A 25,229-nucleotide genomic window follows, 5' to 3' on the forward strand; every position below is an offset into this window, starting at 1 on the left:
CCACCACGTTGCTCGATGACGTAATTACTTTCCACTCGGACTTTATCCCTCTTAGTGTGCTTGTGAATAAGGGTCATTGGGCCGAACAGGTCATCTTACGTGTTATTTTGAAGGCCACACACACACACACAACCCGGCGTTATTATTGACGGATGCGTTGCTGAGTTTGCATTTTGTGCTTGTGCAGCACAAGCAATTCTGGCAGCGTCATCGCCAAATAATTAGTTTAACGTTGTTTTAATATAGCGAATGATGACGCCACTCATTCTAAACGCAACCTCGCACGATGACGTCATCGAGAGTTAAATCATTTCGATTTAAAGGGACATGGCGTTTATTTATTTATTTTAGACAATGACGACATCGCTCGAGTGTTGGATGACGTCATTTCCCGATGACGTCACCCCCACTCCCCTCACCGACAACGTCACCCGCCCGCCACGAGCCGCTATGGACGCGTGCGTTGAGTTGCTCCGTGAAGAGTTCCCGCTCATCGACAGCGAGCTGTTCGAATACGTGACAGGTGACGGCGGCGAAACCTCCGACATGGCTAGGGGCGCGGGTGTCGCTGGCAACGAGGCGCTCCGCAGGGTTTGACGCTCGCGTTTCACACTCACCCCCACCAACAACCACCTCGAGGCGATTAGGCCTCAACCGCCCTCGACTAGGCAGCTTCCCCCGTGCCGGGTCGCTCGTGGTCGGTAGGGAAACCAGGCGAGGTGGGGGGGCTCGCGCGGTCTCTCGCCCGCTTCGCGTGGCGGCGACCTCCACCAAACCCGGTCTGGACGTCTCTCGTCGCCGGCTCGGCCACATTTAATTATGAAAAAGTAACTCGTTGCAAAGTTCACGGGAGAAGAAGAAGTTGGTGTCGGTGACTTGGCGGGGTTTGTGCGAGATGGCGGCGACTCGGGGGCAGGCCTTCATCCAGCAGTGGATTGAGTCTGGCCGATTATTGTGTAAATACAATTCTAGACAAACGCCAATGTCACCCACCGTGATTAAGCAGCGTCTGTGTAAATGTCTTGCGGATATCCAGCAGCGCTTTTTGTTTTAACTTGGGACCGGTATCCACGTCCTGAGTACCGCATCATCAGATGTTGCCGAGATGATTGGGTGTTAGAGGCTAGAATGTTCCAGAATGTTATTTTTTGTAATGTTACATTCCATTCATTCTCTTCCTTCCGTTGCCCAGCGCTTGTGTCCAGCTGGTGTATGCAACGACCAATGAATGAATCGCCGATTTAAACTGATAATTCGGCGAAAGTATTGATCCTGCGTGTGAAAATCGAATAATTAATTTAAAGCGTACGCTGTATAGTTATTGGTATACGACTAGATTTTGTATGTATACGTTCATATCACCGTGGATTCGTCGAGTTAGAGCAGTGGCGCAGTAGTTGGCACAATAGGATGGATAGCCGGGGTCCAATTCCCGGCCATGGCGAACGTGTGACGAGTGAAATATCTAAACTCGTCCATTCCCCCCCCCTACCCCTTACCCACCCGCACTGACTGACTAGCCGGTTAAGTATTATGGTCACTACCCCTTGCCCACCCGCACTGACTTACTAGCCGGTTAAGTATTATGGTCACTACCCCTTACCCACCCGCACTGCCTGACTACCTGGTTAAGTATTATGGTCACTACCCCTTGCCCACCCGCACTGACTGACTAGCTGGTTAAGTATTATGATCACTACCCCTTGCCCACCCGCACTGACTGACTAGCTGGTTAAGTATTATGATCACCACCCCTTGCCCACCCGCACTGACTGACTAGCTAATTAAGTAGTATGGTCACTACCCCTTACCCACCCGCACTGACTGACTAGCTGGTTAAGTATTATGGTCACTACCCCTTGCCCACACGTACTGACTTACTAGCTAATTAAGTATTATGGTCACTACCCCTTGCCCACCCGCACTGACTCACTAGCTGGTTAAGTACTGAATGGTCAAACAACCACTATACCACTATAACCGAGATTACTGGGAGAGGCCTTCATTCAACAGTGAATTTTCAGAGCTGTAAAGCAATTACATCTAGATTATATAGACTCGGGACTGCTGTAGATTGCCACGAGGTTATGCACATTAATATTACTAAATTCACACTACTGTGGATTCTATAGATTTAACTGCTAGATTATGTTTTTTTACAATTGTTGATCCTATATATTTGCACAAATTTAGATTATTACGTGCCACACGGTCAAAACAAATGCATTTATCAATAATATTCGTGGAGGGAAGTGGGTTAATCGGTCGTGCCCTATTGCTGATGCGCGCTCGTTTCAGCGTGACAGGTAAACTACGTGATTATATCGATTAACTGCCCTATATAATACAACTATTGATTTCCAGAAATTGTCTTATGTCATGACCGTTCTCGCCAACGCAATGTGGTTTTATTAACCATCAGTTCAAGACTGCTGAGATTAGCGCCACCCCATGCTCACATGTAGAATGCACGGCCACTGTCATCGGTCATGAATCCTGTACTGTCCGTGGTTCGCATGTGTTTGACACGTGTCGTTGGAAAGTTTTATCGGAGCACAGCTGACGAGAACGGCTTCCAACAATGAGTATGTGGTCAAAGTAAAACAACTCGGGGACGTGTGTTGTAGACAGTGCGATTATCTTGGCTGTGTGTCCCATTCTGTCTGACACACGTTTTCAGCTTTGTTCACAATCACTCATGGTCAGTTCATTGCTGCATGAAGGCCTCTCCAATACTTTGAATCCGTGGCGAGTCACACTCGTAAAGCTCTAATTACGATCCTAAAGTGACACAACTCATGTCAGACAATCCACGACACTCAGTTTTAAAACTTAATGGAACACATACAATCACTGACAGCTGCCTGGGTATTGTAACGATGTTAAAAAAGCAACTACTGTGCCACAGGGAAAATATTAAATGAGACTCCAGACAATAATAATAAAAATATTATTATTTCCCTTCTACGTGACTTTACCGAAAGAACCAAGAAGATGAATCCCTGCAGTCACGAAAGCTTTAAATAGAAAGAGACTCCAGACACTTATGTCGCAGGATCCTGCATTGAGATGTTTGATCAATTCCACTAATGTTTGGCTTCATGTGGAAGGAAACAAGCGTGCCTGAGGAAAGCGGCATGTAAATGAGGGGGTTATATTAAAAGCTCTGCACAAATAGTCGAGCAGCCATTGCTGGTGCTGCCATATGTCCGTCACCTTGCTGCCCAAGCCTGACATTTCTGTGCAGCTTTTCATCCAAGTTATAACCAGATTTAAGCCCGCTTAGCTTCTGAGGTTTGACGTAATTTGAGGATATTAAGAGTGATTTGGTCATGGGCAAATTATTTATTTAGGTCACTGGAGCAAACATGACACAGAAGTCACAGGTGGCAAGTGAAACTCTTCTACTGTATATTATGTAATCGTCCGTGCTCTCCTACCCCACTGCAGGGGGCCCATCTAAGTCTATGAGTCGCAAATAAATATATTGTGAGTGAAAAGGTGAAGAGAGTGGGGATTTGCATGCCATTCATCATTTATTGTGGGGAACGCATGGAAAATTGCGAATACATCTGCTTGCGAGGTGGCGCCCCTAAAGCGAGTCCACAAGATGTAGTACTTTGTCTTGTATTCGTGACATTTCAGGCGACCCAGTACCTGCACTTGTCACGGCCATGTGCTACCAGTTGGGGCTCTTTCCACGTGACACTTGTATAATCACACATCTGAGGAGCAAGGAGGTGCGAAAGAAGTTCAACGTACATACATATGCTATACCTACAAGAAAAGGAATCTATATATTTTTTTGTTGGTTTGAGTCCTCCTTTAAATCGCTGCCCTGTGTTTCTGTCTGCGCCCGCGTGTTTTTCATCCCGTGTCCCAGGTGTGCTCGAGTGCAGCGCTCTGGACTTTGAGTCGGCGGACGATGTGGTGGACGCTGTGGGTGATGTGCTGCAGGAGGGCTCGGAGGTTGTCAAGGACAACGAGGACATCAGAGACGTCTGCCAGAGGATGTTCAACGCGCTGCACGTGTACGTGCATGCCGAGCTAATCACCAACAGCTTTTAACGCTCAAGAGACCCTGAAAAATTTACAAGTTTTATAGTTTTAAAATGATACGTGTTAAAGTGTAATACACTTATAAAAAGTCAAAAGTACACGAATAGATGGATTAAAATAAAAATGATCATATTTGACCACATCTTTATGCCCTCTATCTCTGCTCTGAAGAAGAGCCATTCCTCTAAGCGTCAGAATAATATGTTATAAGAAAGGTACACGTAGATTTTCGTAAACCATGACAATTTATTTTGCTTGGCTATGCCGGGTGGTAGAAGGCCTTATTGCGCAAATTTGGCCAGATCATTACGTGGCCTAACCCAGAAATCTATCGTGAATCGGTACATCATTTTCGTTTTTTAAGGCAGCGTTCCTGACATGTAGTTAGTTTTTGATTTATACCAGCGCATGACTGTCAAGTATGTGCTTTTGATTTTCTTGGCTCAGGGTTCTTAGTACATGTCAGTCTGTTGAAGCCAGTCATATTCTGCCGTTGCTGTCTCTTTCCTGCCAGTTTTTTTTTATGTTCATCCAGTTTCATCGGGATCAGGCTAAGGTCACTGATTGGCTTCGAAAGTTATTTTCAGAGAACACAAGTTATAGCTGCTGTTTGTGCCCCTAGGAATGGACTGAGTGGCTCAGGGAGGCTACAATCCAGGCTTGATACTCCGATACAGCTGGCGGAGATGGCTGGACATTTTGGTGAGTGCTTGTTTTTTTGGTCATGCGTTCTTTTATCAAGATTTTTTAATCCAGTTGACCATTATATTTTGTATACATTTTTTTATCTTGTCAAATCTCTCCTCTTGGCAGCATGAATGAGTACACCAGTCAATTGACAGGACGTGTGTAGTGGAGTAGAGTGTGGCTATTCCCACCTTGAACAAAATGTCTCGCCAGTGTGGAAGAGTAAGTCAAGATACCCTATGAGAGAGGCTCTCCTAGATAATCACTTTAGCAGGCACCCTTCCGCCAGCAGTGCCATGAGCAAGCAATTGCAGGGCTGCACTTTTACCGGTTTTTTTGGCAAAATCATAACGTTTTTTTAAGGACGAACACGTTTAAAACGTTTGTTTTCGTTTAAAAAGCATACTTTCCTAATCTTTTTGTGTACCTTAATTTAAAAGGCACGTAATTTGAATCGTTTAACCTTCCGTTTTTTGTTTTGCGTTTCTTTTACGTTCGGTTGTTTTTTTTTTTAAAGAACGCGCTTCCTCGAACGCAGCACACAGTTTCTTCGCAAAGAAAGGACCGAACACGGTGAGTTGTGGCCCCGCTGAGATAGGCGTCCGGGAATCCGTACGATGTATCCACGTACGCGAGAGGACAAGGAACGCACGTGAAATAGGCTGGCGTACGTAAACCAGAGGTCGCAACCGGATACCCGTACCCTACCCGATACCCGGCTACCCGTACCTGGCCGTGTACGGGTACCCATTTGCGACCCTGGTGTGGCCGGGTACGGGTAAGGAATCAAAACCCGATAATTGTTTTTTTACCCTTCTATCTGGCAACAAAACTGACACCTTTTTGTTACAAGGAGTCATGTTTGCATAGACCACAATACCTGCAGTCATAATGCAAACAAAAAACACAACTCTGATAATGTATGCACCGTCCTTGAAGTTGATTGGTCCACACCCGAGACAGCTTTCCTTAGAGCCTAGTCTCACATGGTGTTGGACCAGATGGATAAAAAACCAATTATCATATTTTTTACTGGCAAATGAGGTTCCAATAGTGAATCAAAACCCGTTTGCGACCTCTGACGTAAACACGGACAGTATTCGTACTGGGTTTAAAGCAAGGCTTCCATGGAACCCTTTTTACAAGGCGTGTAACAACTTCATAAAATACCATTCATTCTTAGGCTCACGATGCAATGCATACAATCGCATGTCAGAATTGATTCTAATTAATGCAATTATATGTAAATGATACATGTGTTAATGCGGACAAATTCGACTAGAAACGAGACGATGCAAAAGGGAATGGATTGTGACAATACGTCGACCCTACCTTTAACCTCTTTAACCATACTCTCCTGCACACACACTCCTACAACCAGCAATGTAAATGAGCGCTGTGTTGGTGTTGTATTCAACATCAGCGTTTATCTGGTGACGGGGACTGTGCGTGTGTTCGTTGCGTTGGCCACATGACCGCTTGGTGTTGTTTAACCGGACTGTGGCGCATGCGCCTGTAAACCAGCAGTGTAGGGGCGCGGGTTTGTGGATAGCACAAATGTTGCGAGAATGTTGTGAAACTCCCTTTCCTGTGGGCATCGAGGTGCCATTCCTCGGCTTTCCCGGAGAAGGCGACACATCAAATGTGGACTCCAAACTTTTCCATCTGTACGGGATAGAGTTTTGCCCCTTCACACGTAAAGGTTGTATCCAGGCGCTCCAGTTTCCTCCCATGTATAAACACTCATTTATTCCCCATAAACACCTTAATATATAGAGGAGCACAGAGCTCGCAGGTGGGCCTTTGGCACTCGCTCACTGCGTGGCTGTCTTTCCCACTCGTCTGTGGTTCCGTGTAACCTCCGAGTCATTCTCTTCGAGAGTGAGCGAATGCTGTGCGGTGCGTAAGAATTTTAAACAATAATAAAACGTATTATTATGACAAGAGACTCGCTAACAGCGCCGTGCGAGGCTAAGCGGCGGATCGTTGTGTCTGTGCGTTGGCAGCAAGTGGACCAGAAGAAGCTGGGGAAGGCGGAGGCCAAGCTGAAGGCAAAGCAGGAGCGGCGGGCAGAGCGCGATACAGGCCGGCCCCGCGGCCCCGTGTAAGTCTCCCAGAGTCCAACTGCTCACGCTGGGCCTGTGTAGCGCAGGCTGTGTTAAAGACCGTGTGTGTGTAGTACGTGTGCGTGCGCCGTATTAGTGGTGTTTATGAATGTACAGTAAAATCTTGGATTGCGAGTAACTTGATCTGTGAGTGTTTTTCAAGACGAGCTAAAAAAATTGATAAATGTTAATTTGATAAACGAGCGAGGTCTTGCAATACGAGTAGTACGTGTATACGCTTTGTCTGCCGAGCGTCACGTGATCACAACTGATTTCCGATTGCTTTGATATACGAGTGTTTTGGATTACAAACACGTTTCCGGAACGAATTATGCTCGCAATCCAAGGTTTTCCTGTACTGTGAATAATATTCATCACTCGTCGGTTCACTCCGCTCACTCGCGCACTCACCTGCGGCCATTTGCCTCCGCGTCGCTCTTCTAGTGCCACGGCCATTGTGACTTTTCCTTTGTACTTCACCCATTGATCCCTCCACCCATGTTGGGGACGTGATCTACCACACTGACCGTTTCATCGTATCCACACTGTGTTCAACGACTGCACTGCAGGTCACAACATTTGTCTTCCTGCTTCTTACCACGTACAGCTGCAACTTTGTAATTCCCTGCCATAATTTGAGAAATGTATTAACTCTTATCTATTACAACTTTGATACTGCTGGTTGTTGTTGGCCGCTTAATGTTTTGGGGCATTGGGGTTGTGCTCCGTAACTGTATTACAATATATATGGTCAGCATCTTAATCAGTTGATGAATCAGCGCTGCCGGCTACAATGAGTTAAGAGTCTGACCATAGTCCACATCTCCCCATTTGCATCGACGTTTCCCCAATCAATGAACACACATGAATGAATGAACAAACAAATGAATGACCACAACGGCAAATGAATGAATACGTTCTGCGGCTCCATTTGCTTCAGGATTCTGGAGGAGGCGTCGGCGAGCCAGGCCTCCAGCCGGAAGGACACCAAGCTAGAGGCCTCTGGGAAGAACAAAACCTTCGACATCCGCATAGAGAACTTCGACATCTCCTTTGGAGAGAGGTGTGTGTGTACGCGTGTACTGACATTGCCAATAATACTACTGCTGCCGCTGATTCTTAATTTATCGTTGCTTATCCTACTTTTTACCGTCGCTGCCACTGCTTTCTCTACTGCTTTAGCTATGGCTGCCGATGATGATTTTAGTATTGCTGCCCTGGCTGCTACTGCGTCTCCTATGAATGCTGCTGCTTCTCTCATTACTGCTGCCGCCGCTTGAACAAAACATGGTTTGCCTGACTGGCGCGAGCGTGGATGTTCTCCCGGCGCAGGTCGCTGCTGTGTGGCGCGGAGCTCTTCCTCGTGTACGGTCGGCGCTACGGACTCATCGGCAGGAACGGCCTGGGCAAGACCACGATGCTCAAGATGATCGCTAAGTGAGCGGCGCCTTTGGGCATCGGGGTGGCTCAGTGGTAACGCTTGTGTCTCACAGCAAGATGGGCCTGGGTTCGATTCTTAACTCGGGCACCTTTCTGCGTGGAGTTCGTATGTTCTCACCTTGTTTTGTGTGGGTTTTCTCCGGGTTTAACAGTTTCCTTCCTTCCAAATAAAAAGGAGCGTAACTGGTACTGGCCAAAATATCACAATGCTGGAAAATTACCTACAACGTTACTCAATTGGGGTTACACACAGTAACATTGCCCCCTTCTGCGAAAATTCGGGAGAATCTTTCTGAAAAACAGTTGAGATTCAGTAAGGCTTTCCTTCGTAATGTGTGTCGTGGCATGTATGTATTGCTGCTAATAAGGAGCACAGGTAGTGCATCGGCCTGTCATCTCAGTCAGTCGACCCATGGCACCTGGGTCTTTCCCGTGACCTGCCAGCGGCCGTTCGACACTTCACGTGGCCTTAACGTGCACATAGCCTGTCACAAGCGCCGCGGTGACGTCACAGCCACTTCGTGGCGAATGGCGGTTATTGTTGTTGTGTCGCGGAAAACATGAGTACCTGGCACGGTGTGTAAAAACATCACAACTGGGGAGAAAAAGGTGGCTCCTCGATTGTACGTCTGTAAATAATTGTCTGGCGTGTATTTGGTGGAGCAATGGCTTGGTGGTTAGGGCGCTTTCCCAGGAACCCAGGGCGTTTCGAAGTGGTAGGCCTTCTTGTGGCCGCCGGCCGTATGAAACTAAATCGCGCTTCATCGATCATCCGCCGTTGCTCTAAAACTCGCCCTCGTGCATGCACACTTTGCCGCCTCCCTCCTAACCCTCCCTGCTCCCCCCTCCGCCCCCCCCCCACAGCCGCAGCTTGCGCGTGCCCACGCACATCTCGGTGCTGCACGTGGAGCAGGAGGTGGCGGGCGATGACACGCCGGCGCTGCAGAGCGTGCTCGAGTCGGACACGGAGCGGGAGAGCCTGCTGCTGCGAGAACGCGAGCTCAACAAGCGCCTCGCCGCCGGCATGTGAGTCTTCCGTCACCGCCGGTGCCGGCGTCACTCAGCCGTGGTTTACGCGACAGAATCAATCAGAATCTGAAACTTTATTTAGACCGGGGGAGGAATCTGATGAGCCATGAAGCTCTTTTTCGCAGACGTCTTGTGGGACGCCGCCGGCCGCTCCCTGCTCTCTCTGGCAGCCAACCGGCTCTCTGCCGACGATGCGGAACATATATGTAGATTATGGGAAAAATAATATTATTGTTTTACCATTGTAACATTGGGGTGAAGACTCAAAGTGTGCCGTCTGTTTTTATTGTAATCGGTTGTGGACATTTGTGGTCACGTGGCCACTGAGTCATTCGCTCACGACGAGCGGAGCAGCGTCTAACTATAAAACTAGTGCCCGCGGATATAGAATTCACTTTTTTTTCGTCAAGCACCTTTAATTTACAAACCTGGACAAGTCTGTCCGTGGATAATCGAGAGTGCCGTTTTTAAGGTTGGATAAGCTCTTTACTGACTTCATAACGAATGTGCGGTGACTGTGCAGCGTCCAGGACGGCTGTTTGCGTTGTGGCCGAAACGTCGTGAGAATTGTATTTTTATTATTTTATTATTTTCCTTTTACGTGACTTTACTGAAAGAACCAAGAAGAAGCGTCCATGAACTCGCGTTGTTCTCTCATTCCGCGCACGCCACAGAGTCGATGGCACGGAGGCGGCGCAACTGACCGAGGTGTTCGCCCGCCTGGAGGAGATCGAGGCCGACAAGGCGCCTGCCAGGTGACACACGGGGCTTTGCATTGTTGTGTTTCGTCTCCTGCAGTGTCCGAGTCGCACAGGGATTCATCATCATGGTCTCGAAATGTACGGTCATGCAGCACGTCGTACTGCATGACCGTACTGATACAGGAAACGTGCCCTCGTTGTTTAAACACCTCCACGTCTCGTTAGTCTCGCCACGAGAATGATTCCCTGGTCAGTATCGTGTGTGTTGTCTTGTTGTGTGGGTATGTGTGTGTGGTGTGGCGCGGGGAGTGGCGATGTCGTGGTTAGCGCATTGCGCTACGAACCTGGCAACTCATGTTTGATTCCTGATCATGGTCAACAGTTATGAAAATCTGAATCGGTCTCGAGCATCCCCTAGGTCGACTCAGCCTTAAATTAGGACCTGATACGGTTTGTAAAACATCAGCACTGAGGAGATGAAGGCGGCTGGGCGCAGTGATATCTACACCACCCGCTCGTGTGCCGTGTCTTGTTTGTTGTGTGGAGTGTGTGGCACCTACGGCGTGTGTGTGGTCTTGTTTGTGACTACGTCTTGCAATTTTTTCTGGTGTATATTTATGTGTATTGGCTCGGGCATTTGTGTGTTGTGTGTTTTCTTAGGTGGTCATCTCCTGTTTGTGTACGTAAGTGTCGGCTCATATGTTGTATTGTGTAAGTGTTTGACTTTTGGCTTGTGTGTGTAACAATATAATATAATTTGTAGCTTGCATACTTTCCATTCAATGTCGAGAGATAGGGAGAATGATTCAGAGGCGTGGGAAACCACAGACAAGCCAGAAGACAGCGCCAGAACCGGTGCCAACAATTGCCCAAACTCTGTGGCTCTTTATTGGGATGTTTGACCAACTCCGTTAATGAGTCTTCTTGGTTCTTTCGGTAAAGTCACGTAGAATTGAAATAATAAAATAATAAAAATTAAACATTAAATAATTCTCACGACGTTTCGGCCACAACGCAAGTAGCCGCCCTCAGGTGGAGAACAGGTCTGTCGAGGAGACAGAGTCATTCAGACTTTGTCTCCTCGACAGACGGGCTACTTGCGTTGTGGCCGAAACGTCATGAGAATTATTTTATTATGTTTATTTTTATTATTTTATTTTTTCAATTCTACGTGACTTTACTGAAAGAACCAAGAAGATGAATCCCTGCAGTCACGAAAGCTTTAAATCGAAAATTAAATCCGTTAATGAGTGTTTATACACGTGGAAGGAAACCGGAGTACCTGGACATTACCCACCCTTGCTCGGGGAATAACAGTCAATCCCCGTACAGATAGAATACAGATAGGAACTAATGCACTTGCTGTATTGCCAAACCCTGGCAAGCCAGGAGATGGCGGCCTCGGTGACTGCGGATAGAGAGGGAGTTTCACGAATTTGTGCAGCATTGCCACGAGTGCCTGGCACCGGCAGTATATGTCCATGGTCTCCTCTGTGTGTGTTGTGTGAACGATTGTCACGTACGTGTTTGTCTATTGTCCATCCCATCTGTGGCCCCGTGTGTGTTTCGCGCGCGTCTGGGTAATTTAGAATATCCCGCAGGCGAGTTGCCAGTGGCTGTATAAGATTCGTTTTTGTTCTCTGATTGGATACATTATCTTCTCGTTGGCAAGTACGTGGCGCTACGTTTTGAATTGACACCCGTTTGGGGAATGCTTACAGGGCCTCCGTCATCCTTGCCGGCTTGGGCTTCACGCCCACGATGCAGCAGCAGCCGACGAGGTGAGGACAAACCCATCATCACCAAACCTCTCTTTTTAGTTGCGTTTGGTTGCCAGCTTCCCGATGGCCGGGGGGGGGTTTGGGTCCTCCACGTAGCTGCTTCTCGGGGAAGAGCCGGCCACGGCAGGTGCAACCATTACCATAGACCGTGGGCGCACCGCAACAAACGGGTGGGACATAACGTGAACCCGTGTCCCGCTGCGAGCGTTCCACAAGGGCACTAGTGGGATTCGCTCGCCATCCTCAAAAGCCAAAGGGGCTGGAATTACAACCCCCGACGACAACGATTTATCGTTGCTACTCAATTAACATCCGTACGAAGGAATAGGAATATTGAGGGGTTGGTGACCGTTGATTCTCGCTGCTCCAGCGTCGCGTGCGTCAATGTCGGCGGCTCACGTGCACGCATTCCTTTTTTGCTATTTTCCATCAACAGGGAATTCTCGGGAGGGTGGCGCATGAGGCTAGCGCTCGCCAGAGCACTCTTTGCCAAGTGAGTATCACTGCACAACACACGGCCAAGGTTTTCGTACGTAAAAGTGAAATGATTGTTAGCAATGTATATTAGAACATTGGAACCTCATTTGCCAGTAAAAAATATGATAATTGTTTTTTTACCCTTCTATCTGGCAACAAAACTGACACCTTTTTTACAAGGAGTCATGTTTACATGGACCACAATACCTGCAGTCATAATGCAAACAAAAAACATAACTGATAATGTGCACTGTCCTTGAAGTTGATTGGTCCACACCCGAGACAGCTTTCCTTAGAGCCTAGTCTCTCATGGGTTGGACCAGATGACGCCTTGTAAAAAAGGTGTCAGTTTTGTTGCCAGATAGAAGGGTAAAAAAACAATTATCAATGTATATTAGGTCGGCCTATGACTCGATCAATGGGAATATGCCGCGTATCATCAGATCTTGGAAGCTACGCAGGGTTGAGCCCGGACAGTGCTTGGATGGGTGATCACCATGCACAGCAGGGTGTTATTTAGGCTGCTGCGAGCTGTGGTGAATAGCAGAGCCCAGCGCTGCGAAATCCATTGTTGCGCTGTACTTTCGTGCTTTCCCATCTGTGAACCACACCTTCGCGAACCCGCACTGACCAGCGCGTAGTGAAGTATGGTCAAACAGCCCTGGTGACCGACACGCCGCGTGGAGGAAGCTTTCATGCAAAACACATTGTCACTGTGTCACTGGTGTTCAACTTGGTATTGATGATGTTTTCCAATGGCTGTGGCAACATTTTTACGTTTTCCACATGTCTTTTTTTTGCATGGAAAAAAGTGGTAAAATGCACACAGATAAGTGTGACCAATATGATGGGACAATAGTGCTCCCCCCCCCCCCCCCAACGTCAGCACAAAGTAGAGGCGTTCTCATGTGAACAAGTTTAAATCTGGCTGAACATGTCTCGAGCTTTTCATAGCTCGTAATATTTTTTGGAATAAGAGTTGTGTTGAATTGATTGAGAGTAAAACTCCTCATGTCTGTTGTCCCTCAGGCCTGACCTGCTCTTACTTGATGGTGAGTTGGGGCCCTCTGAAATCCACGCTTGTTTTAACCGTGGTTTTTTTTAATTTGTAATCTATATGTTTGCTTTATTATTATGTTTGTTAGCCCAGGATAGCCTCACTATGGGATAGCGTCACTATCCTGGATAGATAAGTAAAAAAATTAGTCTAAATGCTCCTTTTCAGGAGGGTGCTGTCACGTTTTTTGCAGTATGGGGGCGATGTCGTTATACGTGTAATCCAAATTGAGTAACTTTGCGGGTAATTTTTCAACATTGGGATGTTTTGCCAGCCCCACTTACATTGCATTTTCTTTTTTTATATTTAAAACCTGTGAAAGCCCATTGGCACACCACGTCCCTCACAGGAGAGACCTGGGTCACGGGCACATGTGTTATGTTTAAGTGTGTATCTCTCTGAGCTCTTATGGTTGTTTTGTCACAGAGCCCACCAACATGTTGGACATCAGGGCCATCCTTTGGCTGGAAAACTACCTGCAGGTGATCATCACCTCTTCTCATCGTACATTCACAGTCCTACTCTTTGGTTCTTACGGTAAAGTCATGTATACAAATAAAATAATAAATTCAATAATAACATACGACGTTTCGATTGCAACACAAGCAATCATCATCAGGTATAAATGAAATAGCAACAAAAAATCGAACCAGAAAACTATAGACAGACATATAAGCAGACAGATATCACCAAGATACATAGATATCTGTCTGCTTATATGTCTGTCTATAGTTTTCTGGTGAGATTTTTTGTTGCTATTTCATTTATACCTGATGATGATGATTGCTTGTGTTGCAATCGAAACGTCGTATGTTATTACTTAATTTATTATTTTATCTTTATACGTGACTTTACCGAAAGAACCAAAGAGTAATTCCTGCAGTCACGAAAGCTCCAAATTCAAGATATTCACAGTCCTCATGTCAATCCACTGCCGGAAGAGAGCCCCTCCTCACACTGTGTGGGTTGTGGTGGGGGGGGGGAGATGCTTGACCAGGCTTCACCACGCCGGCCAGTGCGGATTGGTGGTGGCGAGGAGCGGAGACGCGATTGCACAGATGTAGAGTTCCACTATGGATCTTGCTGCGTTGCCCTCTGCTGCCCACCACGTAGCCTTTGCAGCAGCCAGTGACATCATGTTTGTGCGTGGTGGTCACCCGTCCCCAGCACTGTGTTCCAGGCTCAAAATCTTGCTTAGCTTCTGCGATCTGACAATATCAGGCACATTCCAGGTTCGTTGGTCATAGGGTTTTTCTACTTGGTAACAATTTCATCTGTCTGTCTTTCCCATGTTGTTTGTTTCGGTGTCATTTTGCCTTTGTTTGGTGATTTCATCTCTCTGTAGCACTGTCTGTTCCTTTGCAACAGCGTGATTGTATCTGTCTGTCGTCCCTTTGCCTGACTGATTGGCCATTCCCTCTATGGCTGATTCCATTTCCCTCTGCCTTTATCAGCGCTGAGTCAACCTGGGGTGAGACCCAGGACCAGTTCAGATAATCACCCCTCAGTGTTCGCCGTATCTGGGAATGGAACTCGGGCCGCCGGGTCAGTAGCGCAGCACACTAACCGCGACCGTGTCGTGTGCACGCGCCCACAGACGTGGAAGTCGACCATCCTGGTGGTGTCTCACGACCGCAACTTCCTGAACGCGGTGGTGACGGACGTCGTGCACCTGCACTCACGCCGCCTCGACGCGTACCGCTGGGGACTACGAGGCCTTCATCAAGACCAAGGAGGAGCGGCTCAAGAGCCAGCAGCGCGAGTTCGATGCCCAGATGCAGTACCGTGAGCACATTCAGGTGCGTGCATGCGTTTGTGCTTTCACGCTTGCGTCACGCCGCATTGTGGTGGGTGGCGGAAGGCAGCGTGAGATTGGACTGGCTTGGCAGCTTAGTTTAAAGGGGGGCGGTGAAATGGCAGAACGGTAGCACGTTCGTGTTCACCCGCTTGTTGCAGAGGTTTTAAATTTGGCAGGCCTCCCTGGTTATTACTGCGGTTGTGTTTACCAGAAAAAAAACACTATGCATCGTCAGTTTGCTAGTGGACGTTAAAGATGCCCTGCTGTCATTCGCAAAACTAGGGCATTGCTGGCGTAACTGTCCAGTTTAGAAAAATTGACTTCAAATTACTAAATTTGTATTTTACACGAAGCAGTCGTTTCCCCCTCTACTGGAAGCATAACGCGCAATAACAGGTGTGGTGTTAAATCACCCTTGTGACCACAGGGACAGCAGCAACTCAGGGTGCCCTTTCAAACCGCGTGAGATGAGATGTTGATGCGAGTCGCTTATTGCGTGTAAAACGCCCCAAGACGCCCCGACGTCGATTTTTATTATTACTGAACCCGTGGTGCTAATGACGGAACGCGCTTTTCCTCTCGCAGGTATTCATCGACCGCTTCCGGTACAATGCCAACCGTGCCTCCCAGGTGCAGAGCAAGCTGAAGCTTCTGGAGAAACTGTGAGCCTCTCTTTCATCGTTGGCAAGGCGGAAGTTTCTTGTGGCTGTTGGGGGTGGTTGTAGGGGCGGGGGGGGGGGAGTCCTCTTTGCTCGATCAACATCGCACGACGCATTACGAGATGCGTTTTGTGTATTTCAAGAGGTGGCGGTAAAACAGCAATGCATTCTTGAATCCATCTGTGCAGAGCTTTGTGTTAACCCCTTATGTCGGTAGATTTCTTCAATGGGGTAAAGGTGATTATTGTTGCTGCAGGTATTGTGGCATTCAGGACCGTGGTCATTGCAAGCGTAGTTTGCTGTTTTACTTGTGTAAAATGTATTAAATGTTGTTGAGATTGTGGCAGCTTGGGGAGGCTTTCATCAAGCAGCGGATTATCTATGGGTGACGATGATTTGTGGTTTTTATGTATATATGTTGAACTTTATTCGCACTATACGTAGCCAACCGTGCTAATTGAAGGTGTGGGGGAAGGACAACAGACTACACACAAACTCGGCTAACTTAAAATTTGAATGGCAAACACTTAAGTAGGAGTGCGATTGATCGTTGTGGTTGTAGCTGTTCACCTAAGCTGTCATTTCTGTCCACAAGCTGCCTCGATGTAACTCTTATATCCCGCGTCTTCTCTTTCTGCCCACATGCAGTCCACAGCTGACGCCGATAGAGAAGGAGTCTGAGGTCATGTTGAAGTAAGTTCTTTGGTGCCTTTTTCGTCTTCGCTGGGGCTTCCCAGCTGCGCCTCTTAATCCGCTACAAATGACATCTCTCGGCTTGTTTCGCTGAGTTCACTTCACCTTATTCGGCATGTACCGCCGCGACCGCATTGCGGTGAACGTAGCGACCTCTAGTGGCTGGAGGGATCGCGGGAAGCCACTGCATACAACAAATACAAATTGAAGAGTGGCGAATCTCACACACGCACTTAGGTGCATGTAATGTGTGTGAATCTTGACTTAAAGCTTTCGTGACTGCAGGAATTCATATATTTTTTTCCTGCCCCAGCAGCTCTCCCGCTATATTTTTCATCTGATGACGATTGCTTGTGTTGCGATCGAAACGTCGTGATATTATTTTTCTTATTTTTCTATCTACGTGGCTTTACCGAAAGACCCAAAGAATATGAAAAATGTGTGCGAGCTTAAGGAATTGATGAATCGATACATCATTTCACTCCTGAAAAAGGGTCTTGAGTTTCTGAGTAAATAAACGCCATCATTTACAATCTTGAGACGCACGCGATTGAATGATCGATTAATTCACTCGCTGAGGTTTCCGCGCATGCATACATTCCATCGTGACCCCCCACCGCCTTGCGATCGTTGCAGGTTCCCCGACGGCTTTGAGAAGCTATCGCCGCCCATCCTGCAGCTCGACGAGGTGTTGTTCTACTACAACCCCGGGGATCCCATCTTCCACAACGTCTGCCTCTCCGCCGACTTCGACTCGCGCATTTGCATTGTGCGTCGCCCCCTGCCACCACCGCCGTCGCGTTTCCTGCATAACCTCTCACCCCGATAGTTTTTTCAAATGTGCCCTGTCCCGGCGCTGCCGCGTTAACTTGTGGCTGCAACTCTCCTTCATGCGCGCCCCTCCGCTCCAGCAACTGAGGCCTCCTGTCAAACCCCAGTGGCGTGGTTGACACGGCCCCTTGTGCGCAAGGAGTGAGCTGGGACCATGTGTTCAGTTTTGTTCCCTATTTGTAGCCCAAAATCTGGACCCCTTTCTGATCGTAGGCCTCAGGTGCAGTTGCAATGCCTGCACACTCAAAAGGGTGCCACGGTGTTAAGATGTTAACTACCTCGCCTGGTATACAGGAGGTCGTGGGTTCGATTCCGACCCTGACGCCTGCTGTATATTTGGAGTTTGCGTGTCTCTCTCCCCGTGAACGCATGGATTTTTCTCCGGGTCCTCTGTTTTTTCCCTCCACGTTTAGAAATATGTGTTTAGATTATTTGCCTGCTGTAAATTTCCACCGAATGATAATCCATTTCGTCGAGCTATGATCTGTGGCCAGGTCGCTTCTGAAAAAGAGCTAAATAGCTCAGTGGGCCTTTCCTGGTAATAATAAAAATAGTTTTGTTTTGGCTTCCTCCAACTGGCAAAAACCCTCGGTCGAGGTTTGCTTGAAGGAAGGAAGTTCCTTCCCTGCAGCTGCTCCCAATGTCTGGAATGTTATCTTTTCTCTATAAGTACGTACTACCGAAGACCCCCTGTCCGAAGGCGTAATACATGATTGTAGATCTGACTGTGTGTGGTATGTCTCTGTGTGTGGTGTGTATATGTGGTATATGCGTGTGCGGTATGTGTTATGCTTGTGTGGTATGTTTGTATATTTATGTGTGCTGTTTTTTCATGTTGGATGTGGGTATCTGTGTTCTCTTTGTGAGTGTGGTGTGTCTTATGTGTTTTGTGTGGTATATGTAAGTGCCCTGTGTTTCATGTTGGTTATGAATGTGTGTGTGTGTCTGGTATATATGTGTGTGTGCCACAGGTTGGAGAGAACGGGGCTGGCAAAACGACCCTGCTCAAGATTCTCATGGGGAATTTGTCACCAGTGCAAGGCATTCGGCACGCACACAGGTGATTCTAGTTAGTACACATGCATACCAAAGAAAAACATGTCCCGCAAATAGCCATGGGGAAATTACTGTTATCAAGCGCCTGTTAAGGCCAGAATGGTCCATGTGTGACTCGCTGCCTGCCTGATGCTGTATAATCCGTGTTCCTGACTGCACTGCGTGCCTGTGCCTGTGCTGTCTTGTCTCACCTCTGTGCTCTGCCTGCGCTGCGGCCACCATCTGGGAACCACCAGGAACCTGAAGCTGGGCTACTTCAGCCAGCACCACGTGGATCAACTCGACCTCAACGTTAACTCGGTGGAGCTACTTGCCGCCAAGTTTTCAGGTCCGTCTCCGACAGATCGTTGGCTACGTACGGTGCGAAAGACGTTGTAAACACACACTTGCGTGTATGTATGTGTGTGTTCGTGGGAACCTAAGGTCACGCAGCATAGACCAGGGGTTGGAGAGCCTACGACTTGTGGGCCAAACATGACCTGTGACTTCACTTCACTTGGCCGGCAGCCACATTAAAGCCGACTGTCACGGCAAGAATCTTCGCCGCACTAATCAACTACTGCAGGGGAATATTTTTGACTCGGCAAAAACACCAAGTTTCTCTTTTTAACGCTATGTTTCGGTCACTTCTGTCACTGCAAGAACTTCATACTCGATTGATACGCAATTACATTTTGCGGTGGATGTGTATTATTTCTTGTAAGTAAGACATCAACGCATTAGCGACAGGAAAGCAGGCACAGGCGTTTAGTTCGCACGGTAAAGTTGAACCCACGTTTTTTTGTCATTCCAAAACCGTGAAGGTGCGTAGCTAATAGCCAAAGTTATTTGGCAGGGCCCCAGCTGCAGAGAAGGGAGCGAACGAGAGTGGGTGGCTGTAGCGGGTGTCGTGTGCGACACACAGGCCGCTCGGAGGAGGAGTACCGCCACCAGCTGGGTCTCTATGGCGTGTCGGGAGAGCTCGCAGTTCGCCCCGTCGCCAGCCTTTCCGGGGGGCAGAAGAGCCGTGTCGCTTTCGCACAGATGACCATGCCCAGGTAAGAGCCATGCTCCAGGTGAGAGCCATGCCCCAGGTGAGACCCATACCCCAGATGGGAGCCATGCCCAGGTGGGAGCCATGCCTCAGTGAGATTTTCACCATCACTCAGAGCTTCACCGGATCCTCTGGTGAACATGTGACCACATTTTTACACTCCCCAAGTGAGGACCTTGCCAAATTCTTCTCTCAATGGTTGCAGTCTCACCCAAGTTTCACCCTCGCCATGGGGGGGGGGGGGGGTGGGGGGTTGTAGGTGGAGTGGTGGTGAATGGTTTCATGACTGCCCCGACTGTGTGTTGCCTCCCAGTCCAAACTTCTACATCCTGGACGAGCCGACCAATCACTTGGACATGGAGACCATTGAGGCTCTCGGCTGTGCCCTCAACAAGTTCAAGGTGGGCACTGCTTCTGTTGTGTGTCGAGTTCAATAAGCAAATCGTCGTCATCAAGGCATCGGATCAGGGGTGGGCAAACTATGGCGTAGAGGGTAACTTGGGAACATCCAAAACGTGACGTCGATCTCGCAATCGTGATGTCGCACCTCCAATTAGCACGATTGGCTACGTATGTTGCAAAAGAAGTTCCATCATGTCGCATTCATCAGTGCGATGTTGCGTTCGCCAATATGACGTCGCTCTTATCGACGTGATGTCATGGTCGCGTGTTTTCACATGAACCTCTTGCCCCCCCCCCCCCCCCGGTGGGGAGCTCTGAGTATTGCAATGTGTGGGCCCCCCGCACTTGAAGAAGTTCACGCGCCCCGAGCATCGATGGTGAATGATGGATTCTCGGCGTGCGCTTCTGTCCACAGGGCGGCGTGATCCTCGTGTCTCACGACGAGCGGCTGATCCGCACGGTGTGCCGCGAGCTCTGGGTGTGCGAGGAGCGCGGCGTGCGCAGAGTGGACGGCGGCTTCGACGAGTACAAGCACGTCCTGCACGAGCAGTTCAGCAAGGAGGGCATGATCTGAGCGCCGCAGTCGCGCCGGCTCGCGCGATCACAGGCTCCACCCCCCCCCCTCCCGCCCCACTCGATCGCTTATCCGGCTGCTCGCTCGCCTACGTGCTGGTTCATCCACCTACTCTCTCGCTAATCTTCTTACTCGCTCAATCATGCACCCGCTCGCTCGCCCATTCGCTCGCCCATTCGCTCATCAACCCACTCATCAACTTGGTCGCTCACTCATCCAGCTCTTTCGCGAATCCACTTATTCGCTCACTCTTTTCAATCGCTCGCTCATTCATGCACCCGCTCGCCCATCAACCCACTCACTCATCAACCCACTCACTCACTCATCCACCTACTCTCTCACTAATCCACCTATTCGCTCACTCTTTTCAATCGCTCGCTCATTCATGCACCCGCTCGCCCATCAACCCACTCACTCATCAACCCACTCACTCACTCATCCACCTACTCTCTCACTAATCTACCTATTCGCTCACTCTTTTCAATCACTCGCTCATTCATGCACCCGCTCGCCCATCAACCCACTCACTCATCAACCCACTCACTCATCCACCTCTCTCACTAATCCACCTACTCGCTCACTTTTTTCAATCACTCGCTCATTCATGCACCCGCTCACCCGCTCGCTCGCTCATCAACTTGGTCACTCGCTGTTCCACCTCCTCTCGCTAATCCACTTATTCCGCTCATCCACCTGCAGATTTATCTCTTCACTTGTTCACCTTCCGGTTCATCTGCCTAATCGCTCGATTGTCCTTCTGTCTGCTCGTTAGCACCTTACGGTTTTCCCTTTGGACGCAGGCTTATTTGGCAGAATTGATGGGGAAGGGGGGATAAATAAGGGAAACGTTGATGATGAAAGGGTGCCTCGATCGAAGCGCACCGAGGCCTGTACAGCACATTGTTCACAGTTCGATTTGTAGCGCGTAGGTGAAACAGCCGGTGCCGTGCCCTGCGTCTCTGTGGGTGCTGTGCGTCCCCGGCAACACGAGACGTACCCAGACTTGCGCGCGCACACGCGAGACATTGTTTTTTGTCATCGGAAAATCAAAGTTGGCCGCTTTATAGCCGCAAACGTGCGCCACACAACCGCACGTCAACTTGGGAAGATCATGATTCGTGATACTGCACATGCATCGCCATCGTCAGCATCGGGAGAGGGGGGGTGAGGTTGCCCCACCCGGCTGGATATGCGTTCCCCAGTCGACACTTTTGCCCCGTGACCTTCATGGCAGGGTGACCCCACTGACACATCGTGCCGTACCCTGGACTCTTAAAGATGGAGCCTGTGCGTCGTCCCTGTTGTTGCAGCGCAGAAATATTCCCGGAAATTTTTCGCAGTGCGGTTTTTTGTTTGTTCTCTCCTGAAGGTGATTTACGTTTTTGCAGTTACGTCAGAACGTGTGCACAGTGGCCTCTGTTGTTGGCTGTGTGTGGTGTTAAAAGGAGAACGGCAACGCAAAAAGAACAGACGGTTTATTCATTGTCAATTTTAAAGGAGGGAGAAAGACTTAACAAAAAAAGACAATTTGTTGCTGCGCTCTGCGTAATAGGATTGTTTATGAGTTTACGTAAACTCATTCAAGAGTGCCCAGGAGGATTGAAGGACATACATTAAAAGTGTACCCTAACTCAATCTCCTCACCTTTTTTTCTAATTTATTCACCCCTATTAATATATGACAAATAGTCATTAATCTTCATCTGCTAATGCCTGGTCTGTCAGTTTGTTGTCTAGAGACCCCATCAGAGAATGCTGATCTATTCTCCAAACTCGCGATACGATGCATCTTGTTTAAACACCCTCAGTCATAAACCAACTTAGAGGGAAACTAGAGAACGACTGAATTTTAAGGAGCAGTTTTTTTTATTGATGTGGATAGAAGGTTTTAAGGAAAAAAACATTCAACACAACAGTCAGTCTTTAAACAAATTACTTGGTGATGCTGCTACTGCTGCATTGGCAGTGGTGCAGAAACATGAACAAGAATAACACTGCCTTAAAAATAAAAATTGTATAATGTGGCATTTCAGGCAATGAGCCTTCATAATAGCATATTTACGTTTTTCGAAACCGTCATTCTCAGCACGTTCCTGAGAAGCACCATTGCCTCAAAAAGTCGCCTGTCATATAATTTTTATCTTTCTTAGGAAATGTTATTGACGCAAGCGAGTTGTTTTTTTCGTATCTCAGCTTGACATTCGTTTGGGGGTGACTTTTTCAATATTTAGTTCTGAAAATCTTTCGATTTCTCCACTTGCACACGGCGTGTATCCATTTCTCCTGATCATTTCATTCCCATTGACATCGAATGATGATGATGATGGTTGTTTCGCGTGCACAGCTGCCTAGCCAGCTGAGAATTGCCCGTGCTGCTGCTACGAAACCCGCGTTGCGATTCTCGGCGTCACGTGTTTATTGACGCCGAGCGTAAAGTTGTAGCCTCCCCTCGTCCACCAGAGCGACCCGGAATGTTGCCGTCGTTACAGATGAGTGCATTTATTTTTGAACCCCATTCTTCGCTCGACACCCATCCGAGGAGCAGACGAGAACCAGTAGGAGAGCAACAGCTGACCTGTGACGACGGATTGTGCGCAGTCGATTAACGCTCGGTCTTGAGTTGAGAGCAAAATCGCTTATTAGTCGTTCGTGACGGCTCGCGAACACGTTTTTACGGTATTTAACAACGCGCGCTTAGGATTTATAACCTCCGTTATGTTTTTTGGGTGAAATTGGTCCACGTTCATGAATTGGTATTCTGCACCCTAACGGAAACGGAAGGTTCTACGTGGAATGAGCGCAAGGTTTTGTATTGAATCATGGACTTTAAACCTCCTTCATGAGGCTGGTTCTGTGTCACATTCAGACAAAGATTTATCTTTTCATGTGAAGCCACTTTGTCAATCCGCTTGCTGAATGAGGGCCTACCCCACGCCATATGGGCCATGGGGGTTTTATTGACCATGCTTCACCATGCTGGTCATTGTAAGTTGGTGAAGAAGGGGAGAATAGATGTTGGGCCATAGAAATACAGCACAGCAATGGAGTTTGCTGCGCTGCCCTCTGCTGCCCATTATAAAGCTTCCTCCCGATGACAACCTGTTTTGTACCTGGTGGATACCTTTCAAAATCCTGAGATCTGATGATGTTGGGCACATTCCAGGTGATTTGGTCAAAGGCACATTCGTTGGTAAAACCTCTCGTAAGAAGTCAAGTATTTTACATTGAATGGCCATGTTAAATCTCTCAACAAAATGGTTCCAAGGGTGTGCATCAGATTAGACAAGGGTTATTGATACATTTGGTTACGGCTTCCGTGTACGACTTGGCTGGTATTTTACAGAATAGTTTCACGCAAACCCTGACCAACCGCAGAACTGTGAACGCCTTATTTTAGTCGCCTTTTCTGGCGAGAAATAATCAACAAATCATTGTGGATCTCGTCAGACCTGGGGCTCGGTTTTTTTTCTGCCCCCTTCGCTGTCACCTGCGAGCCTTTCGAGTGGCGCGAGTCTCGAATTTATGGAAATGCTGCTTTGTTGCGATGTCATTGGCGGAGTTGAGAGGAGGGGCACTACTAACGTCAATCCTTCACTCTGGGGTGCTGACGGTGCAGCACCGCCACTTGTAAATATCAGACTGGTGGTGTTTGGCCAACATTGGCTTGGCCACACCCGACGCGAGGAATTTATCAATATTTAACATTATTTTGAAACCCGTGTAAGGTCACAACTGATGCTGGGGTCTGTGCTAAAGCCTGGGGCTGACTCGTCCTGTTTTTAGAATCGAAAATCCCAGGAGCTGACAGAAACACTTTGGAAGCGTTCAGTCACGTAGCACGGTTGGCAATGGCCCTCACGCAAGGGATGAGATGGGGCTCCCTCTGTACGATTTCTCTCATCTACGTAGCCCAGCGTCTGGCCCCCCAGTGCAGTTTCACCGCCTGCACACTCGAACAGCTATGCCACTGGAAGCACTCGTGCAGCAAAGGTTTTTTTGTTTGTTGGCGGTTGGTTTTAACCGACGAGATGCTTCGTTGAGTGGAATCAGCTCATGAATTGTGTTTAATCTATGCAGTTGCTCCCACAATTGGGTGAATTGTTGCTCTGTAAAGGTTGCCTCCCCTCCCCCCGAGCTGTGGATTTCGGCCAGCCCGGAACATGCCGCGTGGTTTTGACAGTGACTCGTGCTGCCCTCCGCTCTCCATTGTAATAAAGCATCGACTGCGATCCTGTGTTGTGTGTGGCTGCCGCATTGCTGTGAAGTTAAACGCAGTGGAATACGTCGTGTTGTAAATAATGCATATTAAATGCAATAACATCTCCACGGAACCGGAGTGAAGGGTGGTCAAATTACCTCCACCACTGGTCACAGCTTGGGGCAACGTTCATTGGAATAATGGTGCTGGCCTGGGAACGTGTGCTTTCCCAGCCTGCACTGTTATTCGGTTGTGGTAGAGTTTTCTCGTTATTTACAGATTGCATTACTGTTGGCATTCTGCACGTTGGGGCCCCATGAGGTTGGAGAAGTGCCGACTCCACCACATCCGTGGTGCTTGGAGGCAGACTTTGCAGCAGCGAGCATTGGTGACTGCTCGTGAGGCCCCAAGTGAGGACGAAACCGGCCCACGGTCATTGAATCACTGCATCGACTGCTGCTGTGAGTCGGTCTGGACCTAAATTAAACTTTTTTTAAAATCCTTTATATTAAGTTCACTTGCTTGCGCGCTTACGACCATGCAAATCTTTCGGTCGTTTTTTTAACCCACTTCCCGTGATCCAATCGAGCTGACATTTTCCACACAGACTCGTTGTGCGTGACAATTTTCGTGAAAAAATTTTTCCTAAA

The 25,229-nt window shown here is 48.3% G+C and overlaps 1 protein-coding gene across 1 annotated transcript; it reads left to right on the forward strand.

Annotated features, from left to right (window-relative positions):
• The first annotated feature begins 379 nt into the window (after window positions 1-379).
• On the forward strand, window positions 380-24,610 carry ABCF3 (ATP binding cassette subfamily F member 3). Its single transcript, XM_061566067.1, is given in 23 exon segments — window positions 380-523; window positions 3,884-4,031; window positions 4,682-4,761; window positions 5,264-5,319; window positions 6,753-6,850; window positions 7,792-7,914; window positions 8,184-8,288; window positions 9,156-9,317; window positions 9,995-10,075; window positions 11,743-11,802; window positions 12,239-12,295; window positions 13,309-13,331; window positions 13,763-13,818; window positions 14,934-15,038; window positions 15,040-15,135; window positions 15,720-15,796; window positions 16,442-16,486; window positions 17,123-17,255; window positions 18,289-18,377; window positions 18,610-18,701; window positions 19,278-19,410; window positions 19,720-19,807; window positions 20,224-24,610. Coding segments are annotated over 23 exon segments (2,139 nt in total). The 5' UTR covers window positions 380-450; the 3' UTR covers window positions 20,383-24,610.
• Window positions 24,611-25,229: the final 619 nt, after the last annotated feature.

Source organism: Lethenteron reissneri, chromosome 36 (genome assembly GCF_015708825.2).
Source record: "Lethenteron reissneri isolate LAM-NWPU_2019-01 chromosome 36, ASM1570882v1, whole genome shotgun sequence".
Taxonomy (NCBI): domain Eukaryota; kingdom Metazoa; phylum Chordata; class Hyperoartia; order Petromyzontiformes; family Petromyzontidae; genus Lethenteron; species Lethenteron reissneri.